The sequence below is a fragment of the Amyelois transitella genome, chromosome 21 (genome assembly GCF_032362555.1).
Source record: "Amyelois transitella isolate CPQ chromosome 21, ilAmyTran1.1, whole genome shotgun sequence".
NCBI classification, from domain to species: Eukaryota; Metazoa; Arthropoda; class Insecta; order Lepidoptera; family Pyralidae; genus Amyelois; species Amyelois transitella.
Window position 1 is genome coordinate 1,256,669 of NC_083524.1, and position 26,971 is coordinate 1,283,639.

The window sequence follows — 26,971 nt, forward strand, 5'->3', positions numbered from 1 at the left end:
ACGGGGTAGACAGAGCCAACAGTCTTGAAAAGACTGAAAGGCCACGTTCAGCTATTTGGCTTAATGATAGAATTGAGATTCAAATAGTGACAGGTTGCTAGCCTGTCGCCTAAAAAAGAATCCCAAGTTTGTAAGCCTATCCCTTAGTCGCCTTTTACGACATCCATGGGAAAGAGATGGAGTGGTCCTATTCTTTTTTCTATTGGTGCCGGGAACCACATGTTACTTACATTTGTGAAATTAATTAATTCTGTCAAAAATCGACACATACACAAAAAAAATCATAAAAATATCCACAAAATATAAAATGCTAACATAGTCCAATCGCGTAGAAAAGTGTATAAAATGAAACACATTTAAACAATTTGCGGACGCAGGAAAAAAAAACAACACCAATTTACCATAAAGCTGTATTTAATCCAAAACAAAAATGTGTAATCTCATCCCTTGAATTCCCGGCCAGTGTCCCCTTCCGTCATACATCAAATTTCGACAGCTGTGTGCACTCAGCCTTAGCAGGAAGCGGCGCAGTGTACACCGAGCTTTAATTATATTTGCGCCGGAAATTTCCGGTTTTATCCGACAGCGTAGAAAGGGTTATGCTTTTAGCTTAGCCTTGCCTCTCGCGTCACTGCACGGATTTATGTTGTAAGTATGACAGTTTGAAATTTTAATCTGTGAAAAATCGCGCGCTTATAGTTCGGGAGATCTTTTTAATTTTGCCAGAGGTGTGCGGATTTTTCAGAGTCTGCGTATAGAACGCCCACATTAACTGGTATTGGTATATTTCGCTCGCTTCATACATAAAGATAATCACGTCTATATCCCTTGCGGGACTAATAGAGCTAACAGTCTTGAAAAGACTGATAGTCCACGTTCAACTGTTTTGCTTAATGACTAAATTGCGATTCAAATAGTAGATTGCTAGCCCATCGCCTAAAAGTATAATCCCAAGTTCATAAGCCAATCCCTTATTCACCTTTTACGACATCCATGGGAATAAGACGAAGTTGTCCTATTCTTTTTTTATTGGTACCGGGAACCACACAGCACTCACTCGCTTCGCTCGCAATTATGATATATTTATTAGGCTATAACACCCATGACCCATGAATCCGTTCTGTAAAGGAGTATTAATTTTAGTACGAGTATAGGTAGTTAATGGAACATTATTTTAGTAGTAATTAGTAACAACATAAATATTTACTTCAACATATTTAACCTGGTTTTTGTAATTGGTTTTTAATTACACGTTAAAAGACAGACTGCTTGACTCTCCTATTTATAGAGTTAATTAATTTGACGATTAAGGTTTTAAAAGATAATTTTAATTAGTGACGGCATCACATTAATAATGTGATGTATTTAAATCATTTATACAAAAAGCATTAATTATTAGTATTAAAAAGACTGCGTGTTTTCTGGATCTTTTTATTTATACACTTACTTAGGTAGATACAAAATTTCTTTTAAATCACGAAACGAGTTTTGATACGTTTACAATGTTTGTTAGAAAAATTATTCAAAAAATTGTACAACAATGAGAGACAACCTCATTCACCAAATCAAGAAAAAATACTATAACTTATATATTTTTTTTCAATTATTTTTATTTAGGTTTATTTAGAGATTTTATATGAGTTATATTTTATTTAAACCAATTTAATTACGAAAACAAAAATACGTAAGATATGTAATTCTATTACCTTTCAAAAGAAAAAGAAATATGACATAAAACTGGAAAATAAAATTTAAAGCGGTCATTTTATCATAAACATATTCTTAGACATCTTTCTGGTTAATATCAAAACATATGGCCTGAACATCCCTGGTTCAGGTGAAAAGTCAGGTCATAAGTAGCTACCACAAGTCAATGAGGTTGCATGAAAGGATTGCGGAATGGGAATGACGCAAAAGAAGTATGCAAAGATCGGGCCAAGTGGAAGGATGGACTTTCTGCCTAATCCTTCAGGTAACAAGCGTGATCACGTGTATGCCCTAGTAAGGTTGGAGTGTAGACCAAGGTTACTGGGTCTAAGTTAACATAATGCCACGGTTCACCTTGGTTATGAAGCCAATTTTTAAGAATGACACGGTGAAATTACACACGATAGAGGGAAGCTTTACAAAAACAAGGAAAAACACTCCAATGTGGAGATGACTTTATATAAGTTAGTGATAAGTAACTTGTAGAAAAGCAGTATGTACATACTTGTACATGCTGGTACATGCTATGGGTAGGCTTATAAACTTGGGATTCTTCTTTTAGGCGATGGGCTAGCGCGAACGCGCGAATATCAGGAACTAATGGTTCCAATTGAAAAAATGGTTTTCGTCGAATAGACCGTTTATCGAGGAAGGCTTAAGGCTATATAACATCACGCTGCAACTATAAGTAGTAAAGAAAAATCGGGGAAAATTATTCATCCTTGAGGGCTTCAATGATGCCCATAATAACAATTCGCGAACGAAGTCGCGCGCACAGCTAGTATAAATTTACGCGATAGCAGTAAAATGTTATTGTTATGTAAATCCCATGACCATTGATTTTCAATGTAATGTAGTCGAATGCATTAGCATAATGAGGTTTATTTCGATAAGTATATTTTCATCGGGCACAATGATTTTCATTTGTATATTTATACCGTGTTATTTATTATGGACTTGATATTTGCCCGGGACCTTGCTTCTGGGGTATAGGGGTAATCCAGAAAAAATACTGTCTTCGTTTGACCCCGGTTTAATACCTATCTTACATACATACATATTGTCACGTTAGACAGAGCCAACAGTCTTGAAAAGACTGAATGGCCACGTTCAGCTATTTGGCTTTATGATAGAATTGAGATTCAAATAGTGACAGGTTGCTAGCCCATCGCCTAAAAAAAGAATCCCAATTTTGTAAGCCTATCCCTTAGTCGCCTTTTACGACCTCCATGGGAAAAAGATGGAGTGGTCCTATTCTTTTTCATTGGTGCCGGGAACCACACGGCACTATAATATAATACCTATCTTTTATTAACATATTACTTAAAGTGGACACTGATTGACTAACATATCAACATACAGCCCAAACCATAACCTTAATTGGGAATCCCCTTAATTCCCGTGGGAGCGGAAATTGAAGAAAGCGTTTGTATTTATATTTTCGGTTTACATGTACATATAGTCCCGTCTAGTCCCTTGCGGGGTAAACAGAGCCTCGGTCTCGAAAATACGTTGTACAGAACGTACTCTTAGTGTCTTATATAACACATTATAATATTTTAACCAAAACGCTTACAACATATTGGAGGTCTTAAGTTAACATTTTAGACCAAAAAAGCATTCAAAATGAATTAAATCTTTGCATTTAATTCAGTTGCTCTCATAAAACAGATTTAACGAGTCACGTCCCTACCAAGTTGGACTTTCAGAATATGAAAATAAAAATTCTCTTCGCAATATTGTTGGCGTTACCAACATTGCGGATTCAATTTATAAAATTTCTATTTTACTTGTATTCTTTGTTGTTAGTGGTCGCTATTTTATTAAAGTGACGAGACGACGTTAATTACAAAACATCGAGAGTACAGAAGCCAGTCTCCTTTACACATCTCCACCGGCGTATGATGTATTTATTTTACCTCTTCGTCCACTGTTTCTCCGATAGATAAAGCAATATGCAATAAGATCATCCGTTCGAATCCCAGCCGGCGTCTTACGTCAAATGTAAATCAACAAACGAAGGCGATAGCCTTATCACTAAATGGGAGTGATACCATACAATGATTGCTTTGAAAAAGAGGCCAAGGGTCTGGTAAGTCAATCACAATTTATGAAAACACCAGATTTTCAGGTTTTGCGTTCAAGGCGTGCGTTGTCTAGACGTATTTTCAGTCAAATTGATAGTCCTTTTTTTATTAAGCTGTCAGTCAGTTTTATTTGTCTAAATGTCAAGTCAGAGAGTATGTACGCAATAAAGGCTAATATTTTATTTTAGCTGCTACACGGTATCTATATTTAATAATCCAAATCATCATCATTACTTCAGCCGTAGGACGACCACTGCTGAACAAAGGCCTCCCCCAATGACTTCCACCTTCCTCGTTGGATGCGACCTGCTTCCAACGTTTCCCCGCTGACTTCACCAGATCATCGGTCCATTTTTCAAGGCGTTAGCGACTTGTAATCAAGAAAAGCTTCAGAGCTTTTGACACTTGGCTGCAGAAGAAGTGTGAAACTTCGAGGCAATAAAAAGCCTAACTGATATTTGCCCGTGGTTATCCACAACGCCATTTAGTATTTAGTATTTTCATTTTAATGTTTTTTTTTAAATAATGTATAAATTCCCAATTAAACTTCCCTAACCTACTGTCGATCCAGAACATACAAACCAATACACTTGTCCCAACAAAACTCGCGAAAACAAACGCCTAATGTGTGTTTTGTTCACACGTGTGTGTTTGGACATATGTTTGAGCAAACATTTGTGAATTTGGACAACATTTGTTTACAAGGAGTTTGTAATCTTAACCGTTTCTCTTCTTGTATGTTGTTGAGAACATTTTTAAAAGATAAAGAGAGCAAATAAAAAACAATATATAAATTTTTAAAAATATTAAATCTTTTCTAGGTTCTCGGTGTTTGACACACAGTTACTTTAAAGGTTTTTTTTTCTTTGGATACAAGGTTTTTAAATCCATTATTTAACTTTTTTTGCCTTTCCAATATAGTCTATGAAATAAGTCCAGTCTAATTACAAAACTTGACAAGACAAATGTCTTATCTACTCTTTTTCATCCGAAGCGATAGAAGGAGATGGAAGATAATTAATGCCTTGTCAACATCCATGACTAAGGGGTTTGTCAGTCTTAATTTTAATGACAATTCGTTAAAAGTTATTAAGGGCCTTTACTTGATAATGTTAGGGTATATTCATTAGAGATTTGCAAAAATCAATTGTCAACCATTAAAAATTTATCAAAGCTTTTGGTCTGGTATCATTTGTGTGTATGGGCCGGCCAATCTGACCATTGCGGTTTCGTGCCATGTGATAATCATGAGGGTTACATTTGCGACGCAAACAAATTAACCAAATTCGTAAACTTTACACGTACAGTCTGATTTAGTGGGATTTGTTCTTGATTTAACTTTTTACTAATGGATTATTTTTTCTAGTTTAAGAGTCAGAAGTGCTTTAAAAATGGAATTAGGAATTTATTGCTTTTATTTTAAGATGGGTTTGGTTTTCTTAATGAGTTCACAGCAGTTTGAAAGACAGAATTTTCCGGATTCATACATATACGCTTTTTTTCAGGAATTCCCACAGGTACTAGAAAAATGGAAATGGAATTTTAGTCAATGAAGAGCTACTGCTAATAATCAGTAAAAACTAAGATGCGTATTAATCTCAACCGAATTAATCAAACCCCCAATGGTAAATCTTTAAGAATACCTTCCAAACGGGAATATCAGTATTAATACTCTAGTAATAAATAAATACTGTAGTAATTATATATAAAGAAACAGTGCTTAACATATCCAGCAATGTTTACCCCACAAAGATAATGAAATACATGGCTTTATTCAAAAAGCGAAATGTATGCAGCTTGAAATAGAAATGATAATGAGCGAGACGTCTGACACACAGAGGAAACATAGTGCAAAGACTACGCCACGTAATGAGGCTTTTATAATAAGCTGTAAGAGAGGATGAATGAAAGCAGGTTTACTAAGCAGATATACAAGGAGAGTGTGGAGGGAAAGGTCGGAGTGGGAAGACCTAGACGAACGTATCTTGATCAAATTAAGGACGTCCTGATAAAGGGTCAGGTCAAGAGTACCCAAAACCCGAGAGTGGATGAAGCGAACGTGGCAAGTGGAAAGAGGTAATCTCTGCCTACCCCTCCGGGAAAGAGGCGTGATTTTATGTATGTATGTAAGCATTAAAATCCATTTACATGTGTCCTGGTTTTCTCCTGAAGAGGACCGTGTAGAGAGAGAAAGAAGACGCGAAGTAATGTTCAAATGAAGCCAATGTAGTCTGTCTGCATGAACACTACTACCTATGGATTATATTTTTTAAATTATTTGAATCTGTTTTGCACAAAATAGTACAAATGAGACGGATAAAACACACTTATTATCGCACGTCTGACCCTTGTGGAGTGGACAGAGCCAATATTCACATGCCTCGAAGTCTAGAAATAAGGATAGCAAATAGAATGGATGGAAAATAAAAGAAAAAAAACACAAATCCCTTAATCTTTAAGGTGGTGGACTAGCAACCTGTATTTTATTCTCAATTTTATCATTAAACCTCACAGCTCAACGCGGCCTATCTATCTTTCAAACTGCCCAAGAGAAAAATCCGAAATTTATAAGCCTATGCTTAAGTCACATATTACGACATCAATGGGAAACTTCGAGCTTTGGCTCTGTGAATGCCTCCTCTTTGTCCATGGCAACTCATTTGGCGTACACTGTTTGATATTCTGCATCGCCTTTCATACTCCCTTATTGAATCCTTACTGCAACAGGGGATGTCCCCTCCTTGACTTATTGCGAGGGTTGCAGGGGTAGGTACGAATTTATCGGCACTTAAGTGTAGGTGGATGATTCAGGGGGAGCAAACCGTGTTTCTATAAGACCCCGATGAAGTAACGTCGATATTTTGTTTACAAAAATGATCGTGGGGTTGGTGTATTAAGTTTTTTTATGTTAGTAATATTGCTAACGCCCGAATTGGTTAGTTAGTCGTTGCGTACTTACGTCTTGGCAGGAAGATGAAATAGTTTTTGTTTCTCTTTGGAAACACGAATGGTTACATCATATTTTCAACTGTTAATACATACATACATACATATAATCACGTCTATATCCCTTGCGGGGTAGACCGAGCCAACAGTCTTGGAAATACTGAAAGGCCACGTTCAACTGTATGGTTTTATGATAGAATAGAGATTCAAATAGCGACAGGTTGCGACAAAAGAAATCCCAAGTTTATAAGCCCTATCACTAAGTCCCCTTTTACGACACGACATCCATGGAAAAGATATGGAGTAGTTATATTCTACAGTGTCGGAAACCACACGGCACCAGCTGTAGGATCCTCAAAAGGTGCTTAATTGCTCTGACATTATTAGGGATTAAAAATCAGTTGCTAATAGTCTGATGGTTTCTTCTATAAGAATAAAACCAGTCAAATGCGATTTCATTGTTTATTAAAGGTATATTTATTCAAGAAACTATTGGCTCTGTCTACCCATAAGGGATGAAGACCCCTTTCATACGCAAATGCTTATCAAATAAGTGCTCTGCCATGTCCCAAGGGACTAAAATTGGGGGCCCTTCAAAATATGCGTGAAAAGATTTCAGACGGGTCGCACGTATGATTTGTATTACGTTACAAGCATCCATTAGACCAATACCGTAATAAAATCTATACTAATATTATAAAGCTGAAGAGTTTGTTTGTTTGAACGCGCTATGATGCCCAAAATAACTATTCCACGCGGAGGTAGTCGCAGGCACAGCTAGTTTAAAGGATAAATCTATAGAATTTCATTGTACAGTCAAAAGCACATTAACCTACACCAATTCACGGCAAATTCGACCCAATTACTGCGACTTAGAGTTCCACGTATGCTCACTTGATATGCAGTTGACTGTACAATAGTTATGTAGTTCCCGGCAGAATACAATAGAACCCACTCAATCTGCTTCGACAACTGAGTTTTGCAACGAATTGTTAAAAACTTTGCGTATAAGAGTTTTGAAACTTGCACAGATGATAGCTTTGAATTAATTTATTTAATTTTATATATCTGGATAACCAACAGCAAGTTTTACAATCAGTTGCTTTTAAAAAAAATATACATTAAAGAGCCAATTATTTAGAATAAAAAGAGAGAGAAAGAGAAGAAAAAGAAAACAATGACGGTTGACTCGCTTGCTTTAAAACCAGTTGCTTTTAAAAAAAATATACATTAAAGAGCCAATTGTTTAGAATAAAAGGAGAGAGATAGAGAAGAAAAAGAAAACAATGACGGTTGACTCGCTTGCTTTAAACATTATGAGTTCACCCCTTAGCTTCAAAACGGAATAGAATAAAAAAAAAGATTGTCAGAAAGTAAACAGGTCACTATCGCATCGCCTAAAACAATTCCAATTTCAAAAATTTCTTCTGCATCAAAAACAGCTTAAAGATAACTATAGCTTTCAAATTTTTTCAGTATTTTTCCAATCCGGTTTTTACGATTCGTGATTTACATTTTAACACGGGCAAAGCTGCGTGTACACTCTAGTTTTTCGTATACCTACGAAAAAACAACATAATCTCGCTCCGCTGATGACTTATTGCGTGTTCAGCTTATCAATACCGATTTAATATTCAACGGGCGTACAGTGCGTGCCTAATATAATGTCGTGTGTGATTGTTTTGTTTGTCGTGATCTGCGATACTATTGTTTTATATATTTAATTAAAAATATTAATAAAATATTGTCTTGCCGATGTTTCGTGATGTGACCATAAACGTGAAAGCTGAAATGTGCCAGTAACGTCAGATATGTATAGAAAGAAAAGCATACTTAATCAATGATTTATTAAAAAATGTAGACGCCGTGTGGTTCTCGGCACTTTGGAATAGAGCCACTCCATAGGTTTCCTATGGATGTCGTCAAAGGCGACTGAGGGATAAGCTTATAAATTTGGGATTTTTTTTGTTATTATTAAGTGATGTAAAATATGTCTTTATAAAAATAAAAGTCTATAAACCTAAACCTAACTTGGGATTCTTCTTTTAGGCAATGGGCTAGGCCAGGTAACTTATAACTACATTGATCTACTGGCTTTCCTCATCGATAGATCACGTAATTGGACGGGCTCCTTCCAAGCAGGACATCATAAAACCCATCAACAGGCCACTGATCAGCATTATCGCAAGCTTTTAGTAACAAACAATGCTTAGCTAAGAAATCTGTGGAATCCACCCCTCGTTGATATAAAATAGCTAAGGAACAGAAGTACTGACGTCAAAGGATTTGTTTGTTTATAAATAATACATTGTACATAAAAAAAAATTAGTATTACATAATATGACATTAAAAACAAATGCGGAATTATCCCTATCAGGGATTTGGGGTTATGTTTCGCCAGAGAATTTAGACTGTCGAACTTCGCACTAGGTGAATGTGCCTATTAGTACCTTAGTCGCATTATACGACAATCATGGGAAACAGGTGATGTTCTAAAGTGTCACACATTCAAATCACACATTATAAGAACAGCTCACACCACTGGGTCTAGAAACTTGATATCGGTACGTAAAATTATATCTATACTAATATTATAAAGCTGAAGAGTTTGGTTGTTTGTTTGAACGCGCTAATCTCAGGAACTAATAGTTCGAATTGAAAAATTAGTTTTTGCGTTGAATAGACCATTTATCGAGGAAGGCTTTAGGCTATATATAACATCCTGCTGCAACTTTTAGGAGCGAAGAAATAATGGAATATGTAATAATGAAAAAAAACGGGGAAAATTATTCATCCTTTTTTCATTTCATCATTGAAGTTCTCAAGGCTTCAATGATGCCCAAACTAACTATTCCACGCGGACGAAGTCGCGGGCACAGCTAGTTATGTAATAGAATAAATGGGTATCTCTTGGACAGGCATGTAACATCTCCGTCATCATCGTCACTTATCATCAGGTGAGATGGAAGACAAGTGCGTAATACAATGTTGAATAGAACAAAACTGTAGACCACTCATTTGGTCTAGTGCTGAACTAAATAGTTATACCCGAAATTCCCACGAGAACGGAAACTACAGGAACTTTTCGATTCACGCAGGCGGAACCGCCGGCGAACGCTAGACAGAGAATAAAACCCTATAACATATATTAGGATATCCATTATTTGATGTTCTATCACTTGTTTTTCTAACTAAACGTGGCCTTTTCGAGACTGTTGGCTCTGTCTACCCCGCAAGGGACGTAGACGTGATTATATGTATGTATCACTTGTTTTGAAAGTGTCATATGTATATATTCTTTAGTTTGTTACGCTGACTAAGCGATAAGTGTGATAGGCTGAGTACATTCATAGGTTGTTTACACGTTTTTTGGATCATTATTTGTTCCTTTTATTACTTTTACGATTTTAGGGTCGGGCCAATGACTTGATAAAACAACACCCGTCTTATTTAAAATTTACGTTCTTTCACTTCAACCCTTGTATGTTTAAGTTTTTATTGAATGTGCCGCGTGGTTGCCGGCACCATTCGAAAAAAAGAAGAATAGGACCACTCCATCTCTTTCCCATGGATGTCGTAAAAGTCGACTAAGGGATAGGCTTACAAACTTGGGATTCTTTTTTAGGCGATGGGCTAGCAACCTGTCACTATTTGGATCTCAATTCCATCAAATAAAAAAAAAAATAATCTATATCTACCACGTATTACGATTTAAACTCGACCAGTGCTGATATTAATTAGATGGCTATAACAATTAACTAGGTATCAATTTAGAACGGTGTACATGGTTATCTGAACCTGCAATTGGTGATAATTATAATTGAATATATACGGGGACAGATAACACAAATTCAATTAGACACGAAGTAAATCTATCTATCGTCAAGCCATAAAAGCTAAACGTGGCCTGTCAGGCTTTTCAAGACTGTTGGCTCTGTCTACCCCGCAAGGGACATAGACTTGATTATTTGTATGTATGTATGAACGAAGTAAATCGAAACTTGTGTTACGAGGTACTAACGCAAGGATACTATATTTTATTATAAATACTTACATAGATATACATCCAAGATCCAGGCTAATCAGAGAAAGTTCGTTTCTCATCATGCCCTGGCCAGAATCGAATCCAGGATCTCCATTGTCACAGATAAGCGTACTACCGCTGCGCTACAGAGGCTGTCAAAAATAATTTACCTAGTGATAACTTTTGTTTTCTTTTTCATTTAGATTTATTGACTCCTAGGACTTACTTACATACACTTAATTTTACATACCCCAGAGAGCGAGCAATTAGCTAAAAAGAAAGAAATTCAGTGCTGTCTCAATCTCTATGATTTGTCCGTGTATATTTATTTTTATTTTCAACCCTTTTTTTGAAAAAATAACTTACGCACTCATTAATACTGGCAATCTTACCTGAAAACAAAAAACAATATGTCATTAAAAACAAATTATGTTCCATTTGTAACTGAGCTTAGTTATTGTTTTAGACTTAGTTATAGTTACGACACTTCCTTTTTACCTTCTTCAGGATTTGAAATCTAAAATTGAAACTCATTTAGTTCACTAATTATTGAATTTAAGGATGTCCTGGCAAAGGGACAGGTCAAGAGTACCCGAAACCGCCGAGCTTGCATGAAGAGAGTTATGAATGTGGATAAAGCGAAGGAAGTATGCAGAGATCGTGGCAAGTGGAAAGATGTAGTCTCTGCCTACCCCTCCGAGAAAGAGGCGTGAATTTTATGTATGTATGTATGTATAATTATTGAATGTAATGGACTATGGGTACTCAAAAAAATTCTCTTAAAGACTTAATGTGTCTAAACGCCCTCTGTGTATAAGTTTAACGCGACATACCATCACATTCTATTCTATTCTATGGAAGAAACAAAAATGTGAGAAGTACATGAGGCCACATAGAAAAATGTACTTTTATATAGTAAACGTATCGAAACTTAAGATGGTATTCTTTTTATGTGATCCACTGTACTAATTTCGCAGTATTTTGTATTTATCACATTTTGTCTAAACTTTAATAAATAGGTTAGTAATATTTGTACCAATATTAAATAAACATTAACACACTGAATCAAAACTAGAACACAAATTCATGTTAATCGTTACAATTGACCTTAATCTGATTAAACTAGGTAAAAAGATGTCACAAATACTATTGGGGCAGGTATTTGATCTAGTAATCTACCATAATAATAAGACTAGGGGATAGGCTTATAGACTTGGCATTCTTCTTTTAGGCGATGGACTAGCAACCACCTACTTTTTCAATCTCAATTCCATCATTTAGCCATACAGCTCAACGTGGTTCCCGGCACGGCGGGGTGGACAGAGCCAACAATTTTGAAAAGACTGCTATGCCACGTTCAGCTATTTGGCTTAATGATAGAATTGAGATTCAAATAGTGACAGGTTACTAGCCCATCGCCTAAAAGAAGAATCCCAAGTTTATAAGCCTATCCTTTTACGACGTCCACGGGAACGAGATGGATTGGTCCTATTCTTTTTTATTTTATTGGTGCCCGGAGCCACACGGCACTTGATTTCGTCTCGTACGATTATTATCTTGCATGCTTAAAAGGCGACTAAGGAATAGGCTTATAAACTTGGGATTCTTCTTTCAGGCAATGTGCTAGCAACCAGTCACGCCAAATAGCTGAAAGTCTTTTCAAGACTGTTGGCTCTGTCTACCCCGCAAGGGATATAGACGTGATTATATAGATGTATGTAAGAACTTGCATAAATTGTGACTCTAATAAGATTATGTATCCTTCTAAGGACAATCTAAATACCTTGCAGATTGCAGTTGAATGCCTTGAAACAGCAATGCATTCACGGGCAGATGTTCTTAATTGGAGTTAATTCATAATATCTTGAGCAATTACCAACACGAGTTATAAAACTTGTAGGTACAAAGTTGAATTGAATAGGTCTTTACGAGGATTTGTACATGCATACATACAACTCACGTCTATATCCCTTGCGGGGCAGACAGAGCCAACAGTTATGAAAATACTGATACTGACCACGTTCAGATGTTTGGCTTAATGATAGAATTGAGATTCAAATAGTGACAGGTTGCTAACCCATCGCCCAAACAAAGAATCCCAAGTTTGTATATATAAATATGTTTTGTGTGTTTGTATATTTTCAAGTCTGTTGGCTCTGTCTACCCCGCAAGGGATATAGACCTGACCATATGTATGTATGTATGTATACTAATCATACGAGTACGATCTATCCATGTCAGTCAAAATACTAAATGTAAAGACAAAAAAAAATTTATGTACGAGTATAGATGACTTAGTAATTTTGCAATGAATGAAACCCAAAACCGAACATTGAATGGGATCAACAAATCGCGATCGAGTCCAAACTTAAGGGATATCTATATCAAATAGAAATTAATGACGTTGATTTATGGATCGGCCATTTTTAGATGAGGGTTAAAGAATAGCTTTTTTCTTTTGCCAGCATTGGGCGTTGGTCATACAGACTCTTAGTTCTTTTTGTTCTAGTTCGATTACCTTGCACGAAAAGATACATATACACATATATAATCACGTCCATATCCCTTGCAGAGTAGACAGAGCCAGCAGTCTTGAAAAGACGGAAAGGCCACGTTTAGATATATATATATATAACGATGGTTTGTGTTTCAAATAGTGACAGGTTGCTACGCTAGAGGAATCCCAAGTTTACAAGCCTATACCTTCTTACGTAATTCATGGGAAAGATAGGGTTTATTTCTATTCTAGAGTACAGAATCGTACTGGCACGAAATGACGCATGTAAATGAAGCAAAAGAAGTATTCAGAGATGTCACGTTAAGACATTAAATTTCTAACTACGTTACGTAGGTTAGTTTGCTGAGAAAAACGTGTGACTTTATGTATTTTATGATAACCTTATCACTGATATATATAAAATCAAGCCTCTTTCATAAACATACATACACACATAAAATCAAGCCTCTTTCCCGGAGGGGTAGGCAAAGTCTACATCTTTCCACTTGCCACGATCTCTGCATACTTCCTTCGCTTCATCCACATTCATAACTCTCTTCATTAAGCTGACGTTTTGCCTAAATGTCACTCATTCAATAAAGGTTCATATAGGCCTTCCTCTTTCAACGTTCGCATTCACAGTCTCCCACTTTTTTTTATTAATCAACCATTTCATTCATTCCCATCAATAACCATATCATCTCAACATTCCCTTGTAATTCATATTGTAATCCGTTCATATAATTTGTAATAATAGGGGATTGTTCACAAAAAATAAGTCCTCGGTCCAAATCTGCTAACGATTAGTCCCTTCGTGTGAACAAAGCTTTACCAAGAATTTCGATACCGACATTTTGAAAGGTCTTTAGATAAAACAGAGTTATTAAGTTTCAAGGCGGAAATATTTTAGATTTTTTTTCGTTTTCTCAAAATTTTTGTCTCTTTTGTTTCAAGGAATCCGGTTTGTTGATTACACATTTTAATAAGTGCAACAAATTGGATATGTTTAGATCTTCTAAAGATTAAAGAAGACTAGGATTTCAACAAGGAATCATTAAAAGCAAAGCCTCGCGTAAAAGATAGTAAAAGTACACATACAAAAATACATATTATCACTTCTTTATTACTTAAGTGGATGACAGGGCTAACAGTCTCAAAAAACTGAAAGGCCACGTTCATCTGTATGGCTTAATGATGGAATTGAGATTCAAATAGTGACAGGTTGCTAGCCCATCGCCTTAATGAAGAATCTAAGATAAGTATTTATGCGAATATGTGAGAAAAAAAAATGAAAAGAAACATATCAAGTACACTTGAAACGTCTTAAAATGTTCCAAATTCTAACCGAAAAAAAAAAACATTACGATATGGTAAGGCCAGGTGTGGCCAGTAACAAAAACATCTGTTACGTGCGAAAGGGAGAGGTATAATGTTGTTACGATACGACAAAGATGGTGGTTGCGTCCTTCTGTTTGGTTTTATGAATAAGTTTTTTTTAAATTTTGAATTAAAATGCTTTGTGCTATTTTAATATCAATATCAAAAGAATTAAATTATGTGAATGTGAAAGTGAGTAGTAATGAAATGTTATTTTTTTTTTAATTTTTTCTCCTTAGACCAATACTTTATTTTCGCTGTGGGTAGTTGTTAATAATAGACCTAAAATCAGCTGATCCTTTTATTTTAAAGATTAAAAATAATAAACAATAGTAACAATATATAATTTTGTCATATACATATAAACAATAACTTTAGGTTTATGTACATATAATAAATTCTGCGCTAGCCTGCCTTACTGGACTTCCACATCACAACACAATTTATCGCAATGGAGACATCAAACCACTCTGAATTAGAGCAAGTACAGATGACACAGAAGCAACTGGAGAAGTCACTGGCTGATCGCATGGCCAATTTTGAGAAGCGGCTCACCATCACTCCTGCTGCAGAGGTTAGTCAGTTGCGGGAAGAGTACTCAGACTTTAAGAATATTGTGCACTCAATCTTCCTTCTGTTGAAACAACAGATCCATAATTTGAGCAGCAAAATTGACTCCATTGAGATGAGGACTCGTAGGAAAGTTTTGCTGTTTAATGGCATACAGGAGGACTCCAATGAAAATATCTCAAATACAATATGCAGTATTCTTACTGATCAATTTGATTTCACCGATGTTAGTAGTCACATCAAAGTATGTCACCGCTTAGGAGCTACTAAACTGGATCGTGCAAGACCTGTTCTTGTCCGTTTCAATTCGACAGATGCCAGAACAACTGTGTGGAACAAAAAAACTGCTTTGAAAGGATCTCCAATAAGTATCTCAGAGTTCCTCACTCGTGCCAGGCAGGAGGTGTTCATGGCTACTCGATTGCACTTTGGTATGAGGCGGTGTTGGACTATGGATGGCGTAATTTGTGTCAGGACTCCGGCGGGTGACCGCGTGAAGTTCACCACAGCTGCTGAGTTGGCTGTTTTGACGAAGAGGTTTCCTGCTGTAGATGCTGATAACAAGCGAGTGTCGCCAGAGGAAAACAAGCAGCGAACCGATCAACCGCGGAGCTCCTTGTTGCAGACGCAGCCTTCCAAAAAAACTGCCACCATTGCTGCTAAAAACATGACTCGTCGTCAGATGCAGGCAGGCAAGTCCAAGTAAAAGGTGTAACGTCTCATTATTGTACTGTTTAGTTTGTGTACTTTCGCCCGTAGGCTATTTTTATTGTAAAACGTAGGTAGCTAGCGTACAAACTCAGAACTTTTTAATACATAGTTTTATTTTATTTACTAACGGGTAGACAGTTTTAAAATTTATAGTTATTTGTTTTTAAAATGGCACTTCACAGGCGTTATTTAAATATTTTGCTTTGTTAACTTTGTTTTTCTTTCTTTTCTATTGTCGTTCGCCGTTCATTTCGTGAATGTCGATGTCAACTTAACTGTCAACTTCATTTAATTGTATGCTTGGTTGTTTCTTACATACAGCCATGGTGTTCTTGCTTCGGTTTGTGATAAATTGTTTTTACTTTCTTATTTTCTTTGTTTGTAAGGTCCGGCTGGCGGGTTTGGCGAGAACTTTTACTTTAGTTCGTCAAACTAAATACACCACTTATATTAATAGTTAGTTTGTAAGAACCATATATATATTTATTGTGTTTATTAATTATGCAGCAACAGCAACTTTCATTTAACAATAATGATTCCTTATGCACTGCAGAGGACTCTGGTTCCTCCAGTTTTGCCTCTCATGGCTCTTCAGGGACACTGGGAGAATTTGTCAGGGATGCCTTCCACCGCTTTCCTCAAAATTTCAATGTATGCCACATCAATGCACAGAGCATTCCCGCTCATTACTCTGACCTCGTTGAAGCTTTTTCTTCTGATGAACTGAGTGCAGTACTTGTCTCAGAAACCTGGTTTAAGCCTAGTCTACCTTCTACTAGCTACTCGCTGCCTGGATTCGTACTGATACGAAATGATCGTGTTGTTAAGGGGTCGGGAGGTGTTGCTATATATTTGCGTAGTGACATTCCTTACCGCGTAATCTCCACGTCACCTTCTGAATATTCAGCTTCAATGGAGTATATCTTGTTAGAGGTCACAGTTAAAGGTTGTAAATCTATTCTTGGCATCTTTTATTCCCCTTCTTTAAGAATAGATTATTTTTCTACCTTTGAGTCGCTTCTGGAATCGGTTTGTTCAGACTATGCTCATCATCTGATCCTTGGGGATTTTAACACGTGCCTTTTGAAGGGAAATTCTAGAACTTCTAAATTACTAAATATTGTCAAGTCGGTTAATTTTTCTATTCTCCCATCTGGACCAACTCACTTCACAGAACATGGACCTACCTTGCTTGACTTGATAATCACTTCTTCAGAAAAGCTTGTCGCCAGTCATGGTCAAATACCGGCCCCGGGGTTTTCCCATCATGACTTAATCTATGTCTCTTACAAGCTCAGAGTTCCCAAAATAAAGCCTACAATCCTCCAACTGCGCTGCTTCTCAAAAATAGACCACAGGGCCTTAATAACTGACGCCTCTAATATTGACTGGTCTCCGGTGACTGCAGCGAATACAGTCGACGAGAAAATTTCTCTGTTTAACAATAAAATCTTGGCTCTGTATGATGCGCATGCTCCAGTGAGAGCAGTCAAAATAAGGCGTCCTCCCGCACCGTGGATAACTAATGCAGTTCGTATAGCCATGAGACGACGGAACAATGCTTTTCGTAGGTTTAAACGGGAGCGCAGTGATGAAAATTGGTCATTGTATAAAGCTGCAAGGAATCGATGCAACCAATTTTGTCGTAACGCTAAACGCCGCTATTTCACTGACAACATCGAAAATGTTTCTACTGCCAATCTCTGGAAATTTCTCAATTCTCAGGGCATAGGCAAAATAAAAAATGAATCTTCAAAAATACCTTTTTCCTTAAATGCTCTCAACAATCATTTTACAACTGTCCCACTCTTGGATCACACAGTTAAAAACTGTACTATATCTTATATTTTTGATTTGCCTGTTCCTGATGGTAGTTTATTCGAATTTTCCACAGTCACCGAGGACGACGTTTCAAAAACCATCCAATCCATAACTTCTAATGCTGTCGGGCCGGATGAAATCAGTCGCGGGATGCTGATCCCAATTCTCAGTTTTATTCTCCCTGTCATCACGCACATTATAAATACCAGTTTTATAGATCATCGTTTTCCTACCTCATGGCTTAATGCTTATGTTCGTCCTCTCCCCAAGATTCCTGATCCTATCCGTTTAAATGATGTGCGTCCCATTTCCATCCTTTCCTTCCTGTCTAAAATCCTCGAAGCCTCTGCCTTTAATCAGTTTTTAAAACACTTGATTGACAACAATCTTCTCAATCGATATCAGTCTGGTTTTAGGCCCGGACACAGCACAACTACTGCACTGCTTCGTGTTACTGATGACATAAGAAAGGGCATGGAAAACCAAAAAGTTACCATATTGGTGTTAATTGATTTTAGTAACGCGTTTAATACTGTCGATATCGATATTTTACTAACTATTCTAACCCGTTGCAACGTCTCCCCTTCGGTGATTGATTGGTTCTCGAGTTATCTTCGCGGTCGTCGGCAGCAGGTTCGCAACGGAGCGGAGACATCCGACTGGTGTGATCTGAAAGCCGGCGTACCGCAAGGCGGCATTTTATCTCCTATCCTTTTTTCTATTTTTATTAATCTTCTCTCGTCTCATATTACATGTTCTTATCACTTTTATGCAGACGACTTGCAGCTTTATACACATACTAGTTTAGACGACATAGATAAGTCAATATCCATAATAAATAACAATTTAAACATTATACTGGGGTGGTCTAAAAACTTTGGGATCCAGGTTAATGTAAAAAAGTGTCAGGCGGTTGTAGTTGGAAGTACCTATCAAATAAATAACATAGACATCAATAGTACGCTGCCTCTGATGTTTGACGGGACTCCAATACCTTTTAGTCCTACTGTCAAAGACCTCGGTCTTCTCATCGATTCAAACCTTTGCTGGAACCCATATGTCGTTGAGCTCAGTCGAAAGGTCTACGGGTCTCTACATTACCTGCAACGTCTGAAACATTTTCTTCCCATTAAAACCAAAGTAATGTTGGCTCAAGCACTTGTTATACCCATTATTGATTATGCTGATGTGTGTTGTCTGGATCTAACTGAAGAACAACTTAATAAGCTTGAACGTCTTCTCAATAATTGTATCAGATTTATTTTCTGTCTTCGTAAGTATGACCATGTCTCTGAATTCCGTTCTCAGCTTAAGTGGCTGCCCATCCGACAACGTAGGAATCTTCATATTCTTTGCCAACTTTATAATATACTTAATAATCCCCTAGCTCCAGATTATCTTAGATCCGAATTTCAACTTTTAAGTTCCACTCATGAAAGAATCCTACGTTCCTCTAACAGGTTGACCCTTGCAACACCTTTTCACCGTACAGGTTTTTATTCAAATTCTTTCGCTGCTACAGCTGTTAGACTTTGGAATGCACTTCCCGATTCCGTTCAAGCTTCTCTGAGCCGCGCCAGTTTTAAGTCGCATGTGGTCCAGTTGTTTCTGACTCAGTCATGAGAGAGTAATCTCTGTATGTAATCTGCTGCAAATATATATATATATTTATGTATATATATGTATTTATGTATATGTATGTTTACTGTAGTATATAGGTATATATTATGTATAGGTTTTTAGTATATATCATATAGTAAGTAAGTATGTTTATTGTACATTATTATTATCACCCACACAAAGGTTCTCCGCTTAACCCAATGGTAGACTGTTAGATAATGCTATTAGCATTAAGTCCGCCTATTGTACTTTACAAATTGTTATTGTTACAATAAAGAATAAATAAATAAATAAATACTATACCTACTTAAAAATAATTTCTGTGGGACTAGTGGCCCGCGATGGTTTCACTCGTAGTAAATAAGTTTACATAGCCTGTATTATACAGATTAGATACCTAATGTAACTTTTGCACGGTAAAACAATTTTCATTTTCAGTTCAATATTCCCTAAGATAAGCCCTTTGAAACAAACCATTACAGTTACAAATTTTACCCGCTTGTTAGTAGTTAGTACAGATATTGCTTTTAACCAAATTAACTAAGTAAGAATATCCGTAAATTCCCAAAGTTACGTGCAACATATCAAGATTTACTCTGTACATGGCTTCTTTCTTCTTCCTCCTGACTTCAGTCCCGGTTGCATCCTTACCACTCTGGAGAAGACCCCAGGATTAACCATGGATCCTAGATTGGGTAAATCAGGTTTTAACCCGAAGCGAGTCCCATCTGACTTCCGCAACCTTTACTAATATACCTAACCCGTATTGGATCGAGCATGGTTACACATCCAGTTGCCTGAATGTGCAGGTTTTGCTCACGATGTTTTACCTCACCGTAAGAGCATCGGTTAGTATTCTAACTAATGTACTTACATAACCTCGAAAATAATCATTGGTAAGTACATGGCCGAGGCGGTATTTGAACCTGTGCCTTCATGCGCACTACGCATTTTAACCGGGCACCTTACCGATTCGACCACCGACGACCTGAACGCTCCTACATACATACATATGGTCACGTCTATATCCCTTGCGGGGAAGACAGAGCTAATAGTCTTGAAAAGACTGAATGCCCACTTTCAGCTATTTGGCTTAATGATTGAAATGATATTCAAATAGTGACAGGTTGCTAGCCCATCGCCTAACAGAATCCCAAGTTCGTAAGCCTACCTATCCCTTAATCGCCTTTTACGACATCCACGGAAAAGAGATGGAGTGTAAGTACATGTCTATAATGCTCAAATGATTGAGTTTTGCGAAGAAGTTCATCTTCAAACGATCATTCCTCTAACACAAAATCTTTGAACACGTTTATATTATACACACTCCCGTGAACGTCCCGAAGGACGCATTTCGTTGCTAGAAAACTTTTTGTATTACTCGATCAGGTAGTGAACTCTATTGAAAACCTCCCTTGGGCTTTTGTGCTGTATTTTATCAGTTTTCTATCAGTATTAATAAAAGTTTAACACTAAAGAATGAAGCTTTGTACGAAGCTTTTGATAATATTGCCGCTCGGTTCTTGTGGGGATTTCTAAACATAAACATACAAACATATGGTCACGTCTATATCCCTTGCAGGGTAGACAGAGCTAACAGGCTTGAAAAGACCAATAAGCCATGTTCAGCTTAATTTCCTTAATGTTAGAATTGAGATACAAATAGAGACATGTCGCTAGCCCCTCACCTAAAAGAATCTCAAGTTTATTACACTTTCCTCAGTCGCCATTTACGACATCCATAGGAAACAGATGGAGTGATCCTATCAGTTTTTTTCTCTCGGTGCCGGGAACCACACGACACGTATCTTCCATCAGTACCTATGTCCTTGATAATGTCAAACAAACAAGGTGGACAAACACCATTGTTCGTACTACCCACATTACTTTGAGTGCCAATAGACATGAGTAGACAATAGATGGCGTTACTGTAGCGCCGCGCATATTTGGTTCACTTGTATCAAATTACAAGACGTGAGAAAGTACGGCCTCTTTATGAGGAAATGAGTTAAGTACTCGTATCGTATTATGTGTCGTGTGGTTCCAAAACAAATAGGATCACTCGCATCTCTTTCCCATGGATGTCGTAAAAGGCGACTAAGGGATAGGCTTACAAACTTATGATAACTCTTGTAGGCGATGGGCCAGCAACCTGTCACTATTTGAATCTCAATTTCATCATTAAGCCAAACAGCTGAACGTGGCCTCTGTCTACCCTGCAATGGATATAGACGTGACTATATTTATGTGTGTATTACCAAAAATATGATCCTTTTTTACTTATATGAGTATAAGAATACATGCATACATAAAATCACGCCTCTTTCCCGGAGGGGTACTACCTCTTTCCACTTGCCACGATCTCTGCATACTTCCTTCGCTTCATCCACATTCAAAACTCTCTTCATGCTAGCTCGGCTGTATAAGAATAAGAAGAAGTATAAGAATGACTGGACTTCAAATATAATTTTGGAAATCGTAAACAAATTGTCTTTTAACTTTATAAGTGCCAGAAATATACGGGACAAATTACACAGATTGCGTTTGCCTCGAAGTAACTTAACAACGAGAAAAATAAAATCAAATGGATTCCAAGTGTCGCCTTTGGTTTACATAAATTACCAACTGGCAGACATCCAACCTTCGGAGACCTTAAAACAGCTTGTAAACATTGTCCCATAATGTTGACATGATTGCAGAAATGATAATGAAGAATGCAAATATATTCATTCATTCATATAATAATAATCATTCATTCATATTGTCACGTGTATATCCCATACTTATATATACGTCTATATTATTCAAATGTATTTATATAAATACATATTATAATGTCTTTATCACAAACAGGGTAGAGACAAAGTCTCGAAAAGACCGTAATGATTCTGTAAAAATTGCTAAATTTAGGAATTGAGATTCAAATAGTGACAGGTTTCTAGCCAATCACCTACGATATCTCTTAGCTAGGTATCTAACATCTCTTTCATCGTCACTTACCATCAGGTGAGACGGAAGACAAATGCCTAATCCAAATATTGAATAAAAAAAATCAGTTCTATCCGAAGTTACGTGCCAGAGAGACCTTGAATAAACTTGAAAAGCAATAAAATAAAACATTTTTACATTAAATAAGTGCTCATTCCCGGATGGATAGGAAGAGCAACACTTACCACTATCTGTTCATACTGTTTTCGCTTTGCAAATAACATCATATAACTCTTTACTACCTACAACATAACTATAATTAGAAAATCTAACTTAAGCCCTTTGATCAAACGAAATGACAACAGATGAACATTTATGTGGATATGATATACTACTCTGTCAAGAAAGTAGCAGGAAAAGATCAATAATACACAAACTGTTTGTTATTCATCCAAATTTATTTTATCACCTTCAAAATATGCTCCTTTAGAAACGATACACTTACGCCAACGAATAATCCAATCATCAAAACATTTTTTAAACGCTGTTTCCGGAATTGAGGTCAGTTCTCGCCGTGAATTCTCTTTTATGTCTTCTACCGATTGAAAACGGGTGCCACGAAGTGGTAATTTGAGTTTAGGAAAAAGAAAAAAGTCGGCTGGAGCCATATCTGGTGAATATGGTGGTTGCTCGATGGTATTTGTTGAGTGTTTGGTTAAAAATTCGTTCACAATGATGGCCTTGTGCGAAGGTGCATTATCATGGTGCAAAATCCAAGAATTTTCTTTCCACAAATCTGGCCTTTTTCGTCGGATTTGCTCTCTTAAACGCCGCATAACACTCAAATAATATTCCTTATTTACCGTTTGACCTTCCAGCAAGAATTCCGAGTGCACAACACCGCGATAGTCAAAGAAAACAGTCAACATGACTTTGACTTTTGAACGACTTTGGCGTGGTTTTTTCGGTTTCGGTTCAGTTGGAAGGCGCCACTCCGAAGCTTGTTGACTAGTTTGCATGTCAAACTCGTAAACCCACGTCTCGTCACCAGTAACAATGCGTTTCATGAATGTTGGGTCGGAATTGACTCGTTCTAGCATGTCCTCAGCGACTCTCATGCGATTGAGTTTTTGAAAAAATTCAGGTCTTTTGGGACTAGCCGAGCGGCAACATGTTTCATACCCAAATTATTAGTTAAAATGGTACGGATCGACTCGTGAGATACAGAAAGTTCGGTGGCTATCTCTCTCAAAGTTGAATGAGGATTTTCAGTCACTATTTCCTTCACTTTTGCGATGTTAACTTCAGTTGCAGACGTTGATGGCCTACCAGAGCGAGGCAAATCTTCCATCACATCTCGACCGCTTTTGAACGCTTTGTACCACTCATAAGCACGAGTTTTTGATAAAGTCGATTCACCGTAAGCCTTCTGTAACATTTTCAGTGACTCCGAACACGATATTCCATTGGCAATGCAAAATTTAAGACAAACTCTTTGTTCGATGTTTTTATCCATTATGAAATTAGCAATACACACTAGATATGATATAACTAAAAATAGCACTGTATTTAATGTAAACAACAGATGCAACTCAAACTCCGCGCCAAAATGGAAAACAGTTGTGCCAATCTAACAACAACAAAAAAAACAAAAATTTGAATTTGGAACCATAAATAAATAATCCATTCCCGATACTTTTCTGACTGAATGTACATATATGTAAGTATAAATATACATTTTTATTACACCCAGATAAATGTTAATAAATGCTAACAGTCAGAGGTCCAAAATAAACAAGGTTTTACTGAGAATTTCGCGCTGTATTGCTGTTGTTTGTGTTTAATTTTAATTTTCCCATTTTACGGGTATCAATGGATTGGAAAAATATTTATATAAAAAAAAAATAACAAGAATTATTTTTATGTTGGTGGTTAACACCCGAAAAGAATATATACAATATTTTTTTCATCCATCAGAGTTTGTCAAAGTTAAATCGCTCACACATACACACTTATCACGTCTTTATTCCTTACGGCTGAGCCAGAACACAATCTGTTAGATTTAATTATGTATCTAGCTTTTGCTCGCGTGATTGTCGATTTGTCACTGTGACGTTTAGGTCAAACGTCGCAGGTTAAAGGTGATGAGAGATGAATAAAAAAAAATAGAATAACGACAATCTATATTGGACTAGTTTCACAATCATTAAGAGAGCGTGGGTTTAGCTAAAGACAGGAGATCCAGCGAGTAGGCGCCAGAAGATAGCGAGCGAGCTACTTAACCCGGGGAGCGGTGTAGTAGACTAAAAGAGAGGTCGTCGTTGGGTCTTCCCATACTCCCTTAGGGGAGTCGGAGCGAATGGTCACGGCTTTTGGCCCTCTTCAACTTCTTCTTCTACTTCTTCTACGGCTTCTACGCTGACTACAGCTGTAGGCAGGTCAATGGAGCGGCCGTGGCGGCCTGGGTCCGGGGTGCGCGCGCGCTTATAAAGGGTCCACTGGCGGTGTAGAGGGCCGCAGGGGAGATCACGGCGGCACGACGTCACATCACTAAGAGTTTTTTTATTCATACAAAAGAATCCTAAGTTATGCCGATATTAAAAAAAACTACGTACTTATTTCGTTTACAGTACAGATTTAGTTTACAGTACAGATACTCACAAACAAATGTTTTTCCTCTCTACCAAACAATCATGGAATATTTTAATAGGTAAACAAATTACGCCCAGTATCACAACGCATAAGTAACATCCAAAAATGAAGTCGCCTAATGCCAAATTCCGAACATTTTCGTTATGAAAAGAAGTTAATTTAACATATCTTTTGTTACGTTGAACAATGTCCCACGACGTGGCTCCTACAAAGCGCTGATGGAATCAATATGTTTTATCATGGGGACTCTTTTCAAGTCTGTCTTTTCGTGTTCTTGAATGAATAAGATTTCATTCCCCTGCCGTGTGGTTCCCGGCACCAATACAAAATAGAATAGGACCACTTCATCTCTTTCACATGGATGTCGTAAAAGGCGAACGACGACGTAAAAGGCTTACAAACTTGGGATTCTTTTTTAGGCGATGAGCTAGCAACCTGTCACTATTTGAATCTCAATTCTATCATTAAGCCAAATAGCTGAACGTGGCCATTCAGTCTTTTCAAGACTGTTGGCTCTGTCTACCCCGCAAGGGCTATAGACGTTACCATACGCATATGTATTTTTGTATGTTAATTAAATAAAGCATAAAGTAAACGTTACAACATACCAACAAATAAAACAATAGAGAAAGGAGATGAATAGCGGACGCTCCAATTTACTCCACATATAAGAGTTAGCTCTTAAATTTACGAAGTAGATCGCAGATTCTCATAACTATCAGCAATATAACCGTCTAAATTTCTGTGCAATAAAGATTTTAGAAACAAACAAACATACCTAAATAACATGACGAAAAATCAGTAAGCATATAACTTATGAACATCGTGTGATGAAACTTATGAACCGAATGAAAGTAGCAGACACTATATTGATCTAAGATCCTTTTAAGAGTAAATACCAGATCTAAAAATAAAGGTTGAAAATATATCTAGATTTACTCGCCCGTTATAATATGAAAATGAGCTCTGTATTGCCCCCTTCGTTAACCTCTACTAATCAGAAGTTTTGAGAAAGCCGCATTCAAATCGGAGCAATAGGTTTCACGTGATGAGAGCACAAATATACAGACAGAAATTTAAAAAAAAAAAACATTTTCGGCTTCTATTTGTCAAATATAGATCCCACATATCGATATTTTGACAGTTACAATTTTATTGTATAGATGGAAGATGGATATGTAACGATATCGCGTGATTTCCAGCACTTTACAATAGGAATACTCTATATCTTCCTATGTCTAAAAGGCGTCTAAGGGAATAAGCACAGTTATCCAAGCTTCCAACACCAATATCACCATTAATTAAGCCGTAATGGATATAGACATGATTTCTAACCGTAAGAGATGTATATATAAAGAACTGTCAAATTTAAATTTTCAGACAGAGCCATTCATCACATTAGCAGAACAGTACTGAAAAGACCGAAAAGCATGGTTCAATTGTATGACATTTGCTTATAAATAAGTAATTATTTCTTATATAATATTTACACTTAACTAAGTAGGTAATCCAACTAATAATGAAAACAAAATATTTGTATTTTTGATGATTGTAACGATTGCACTCAAAAACTACAGGACTAATCACGAAATTTAGCACAGATATAGAATACACCTTCGTAGTAACACAGGCTACGTTTTTTGTCTGGAAGTTCCCACGGGAGCAAAGTACTGCGCTAAAGGTAGATTTTTTTTAATAAGGAAAAATCTCTTGTACATCCTCTTAACACGCCCTCTGACCTTTGCTTTGTTTTAGTATAAATACGAAACTCGTCTCCAGAACAGAGCATATTATCCCGAGTGATGCCTGCCGGTTATTTGGCGGCATACAAATTGGGAACAATAGTGGTTATACCGAACGTACCGGATTCGATTCCGGAATCTTTCATATTTATGAGGCGGCTGCGACTTCTATGTTGTCTATTGACCTGAATTAAAATGTCTGGAATAGTAACATACGTACCTACATAGACAAAACCACGTTTAATTCCCGGAGGGGAAGACAGAGACTACATTTTTCCACTTGCCACGA

At 36.9% G+C, this 26,971-nt stretch overlaps 2 protein-coding genes across 3 annotated transcripts in view; one reads left to right on the forward strand and one right to left on the reverse strand.

Moving 5' to 3' along the window:
* Positions 1–26,971, reverse strand: part of LOC106143264 (uncharacterized) — a 177,551-nt gene that overhangs the window by 106,551 nt on the left and 44,029 nt on the right. The gene's annotated exons all lie outside the window — the stretch shown is intronic.
* LOC132903068 (uncharacterized) lies at positions 14,997–15,957 on the forward strand. The gene has a single exon (XM_060950378.1). The coding sequence runs from the start codon at positions 15,090–15,092 to the stop codon at positions 15,912–15,914; it is 825 nt and encodes a 274-aa protein (XP_060806361.1). The 5' UTR covers positions 14,997–15,089; the 3' UTR covers positions 15,915–15,957.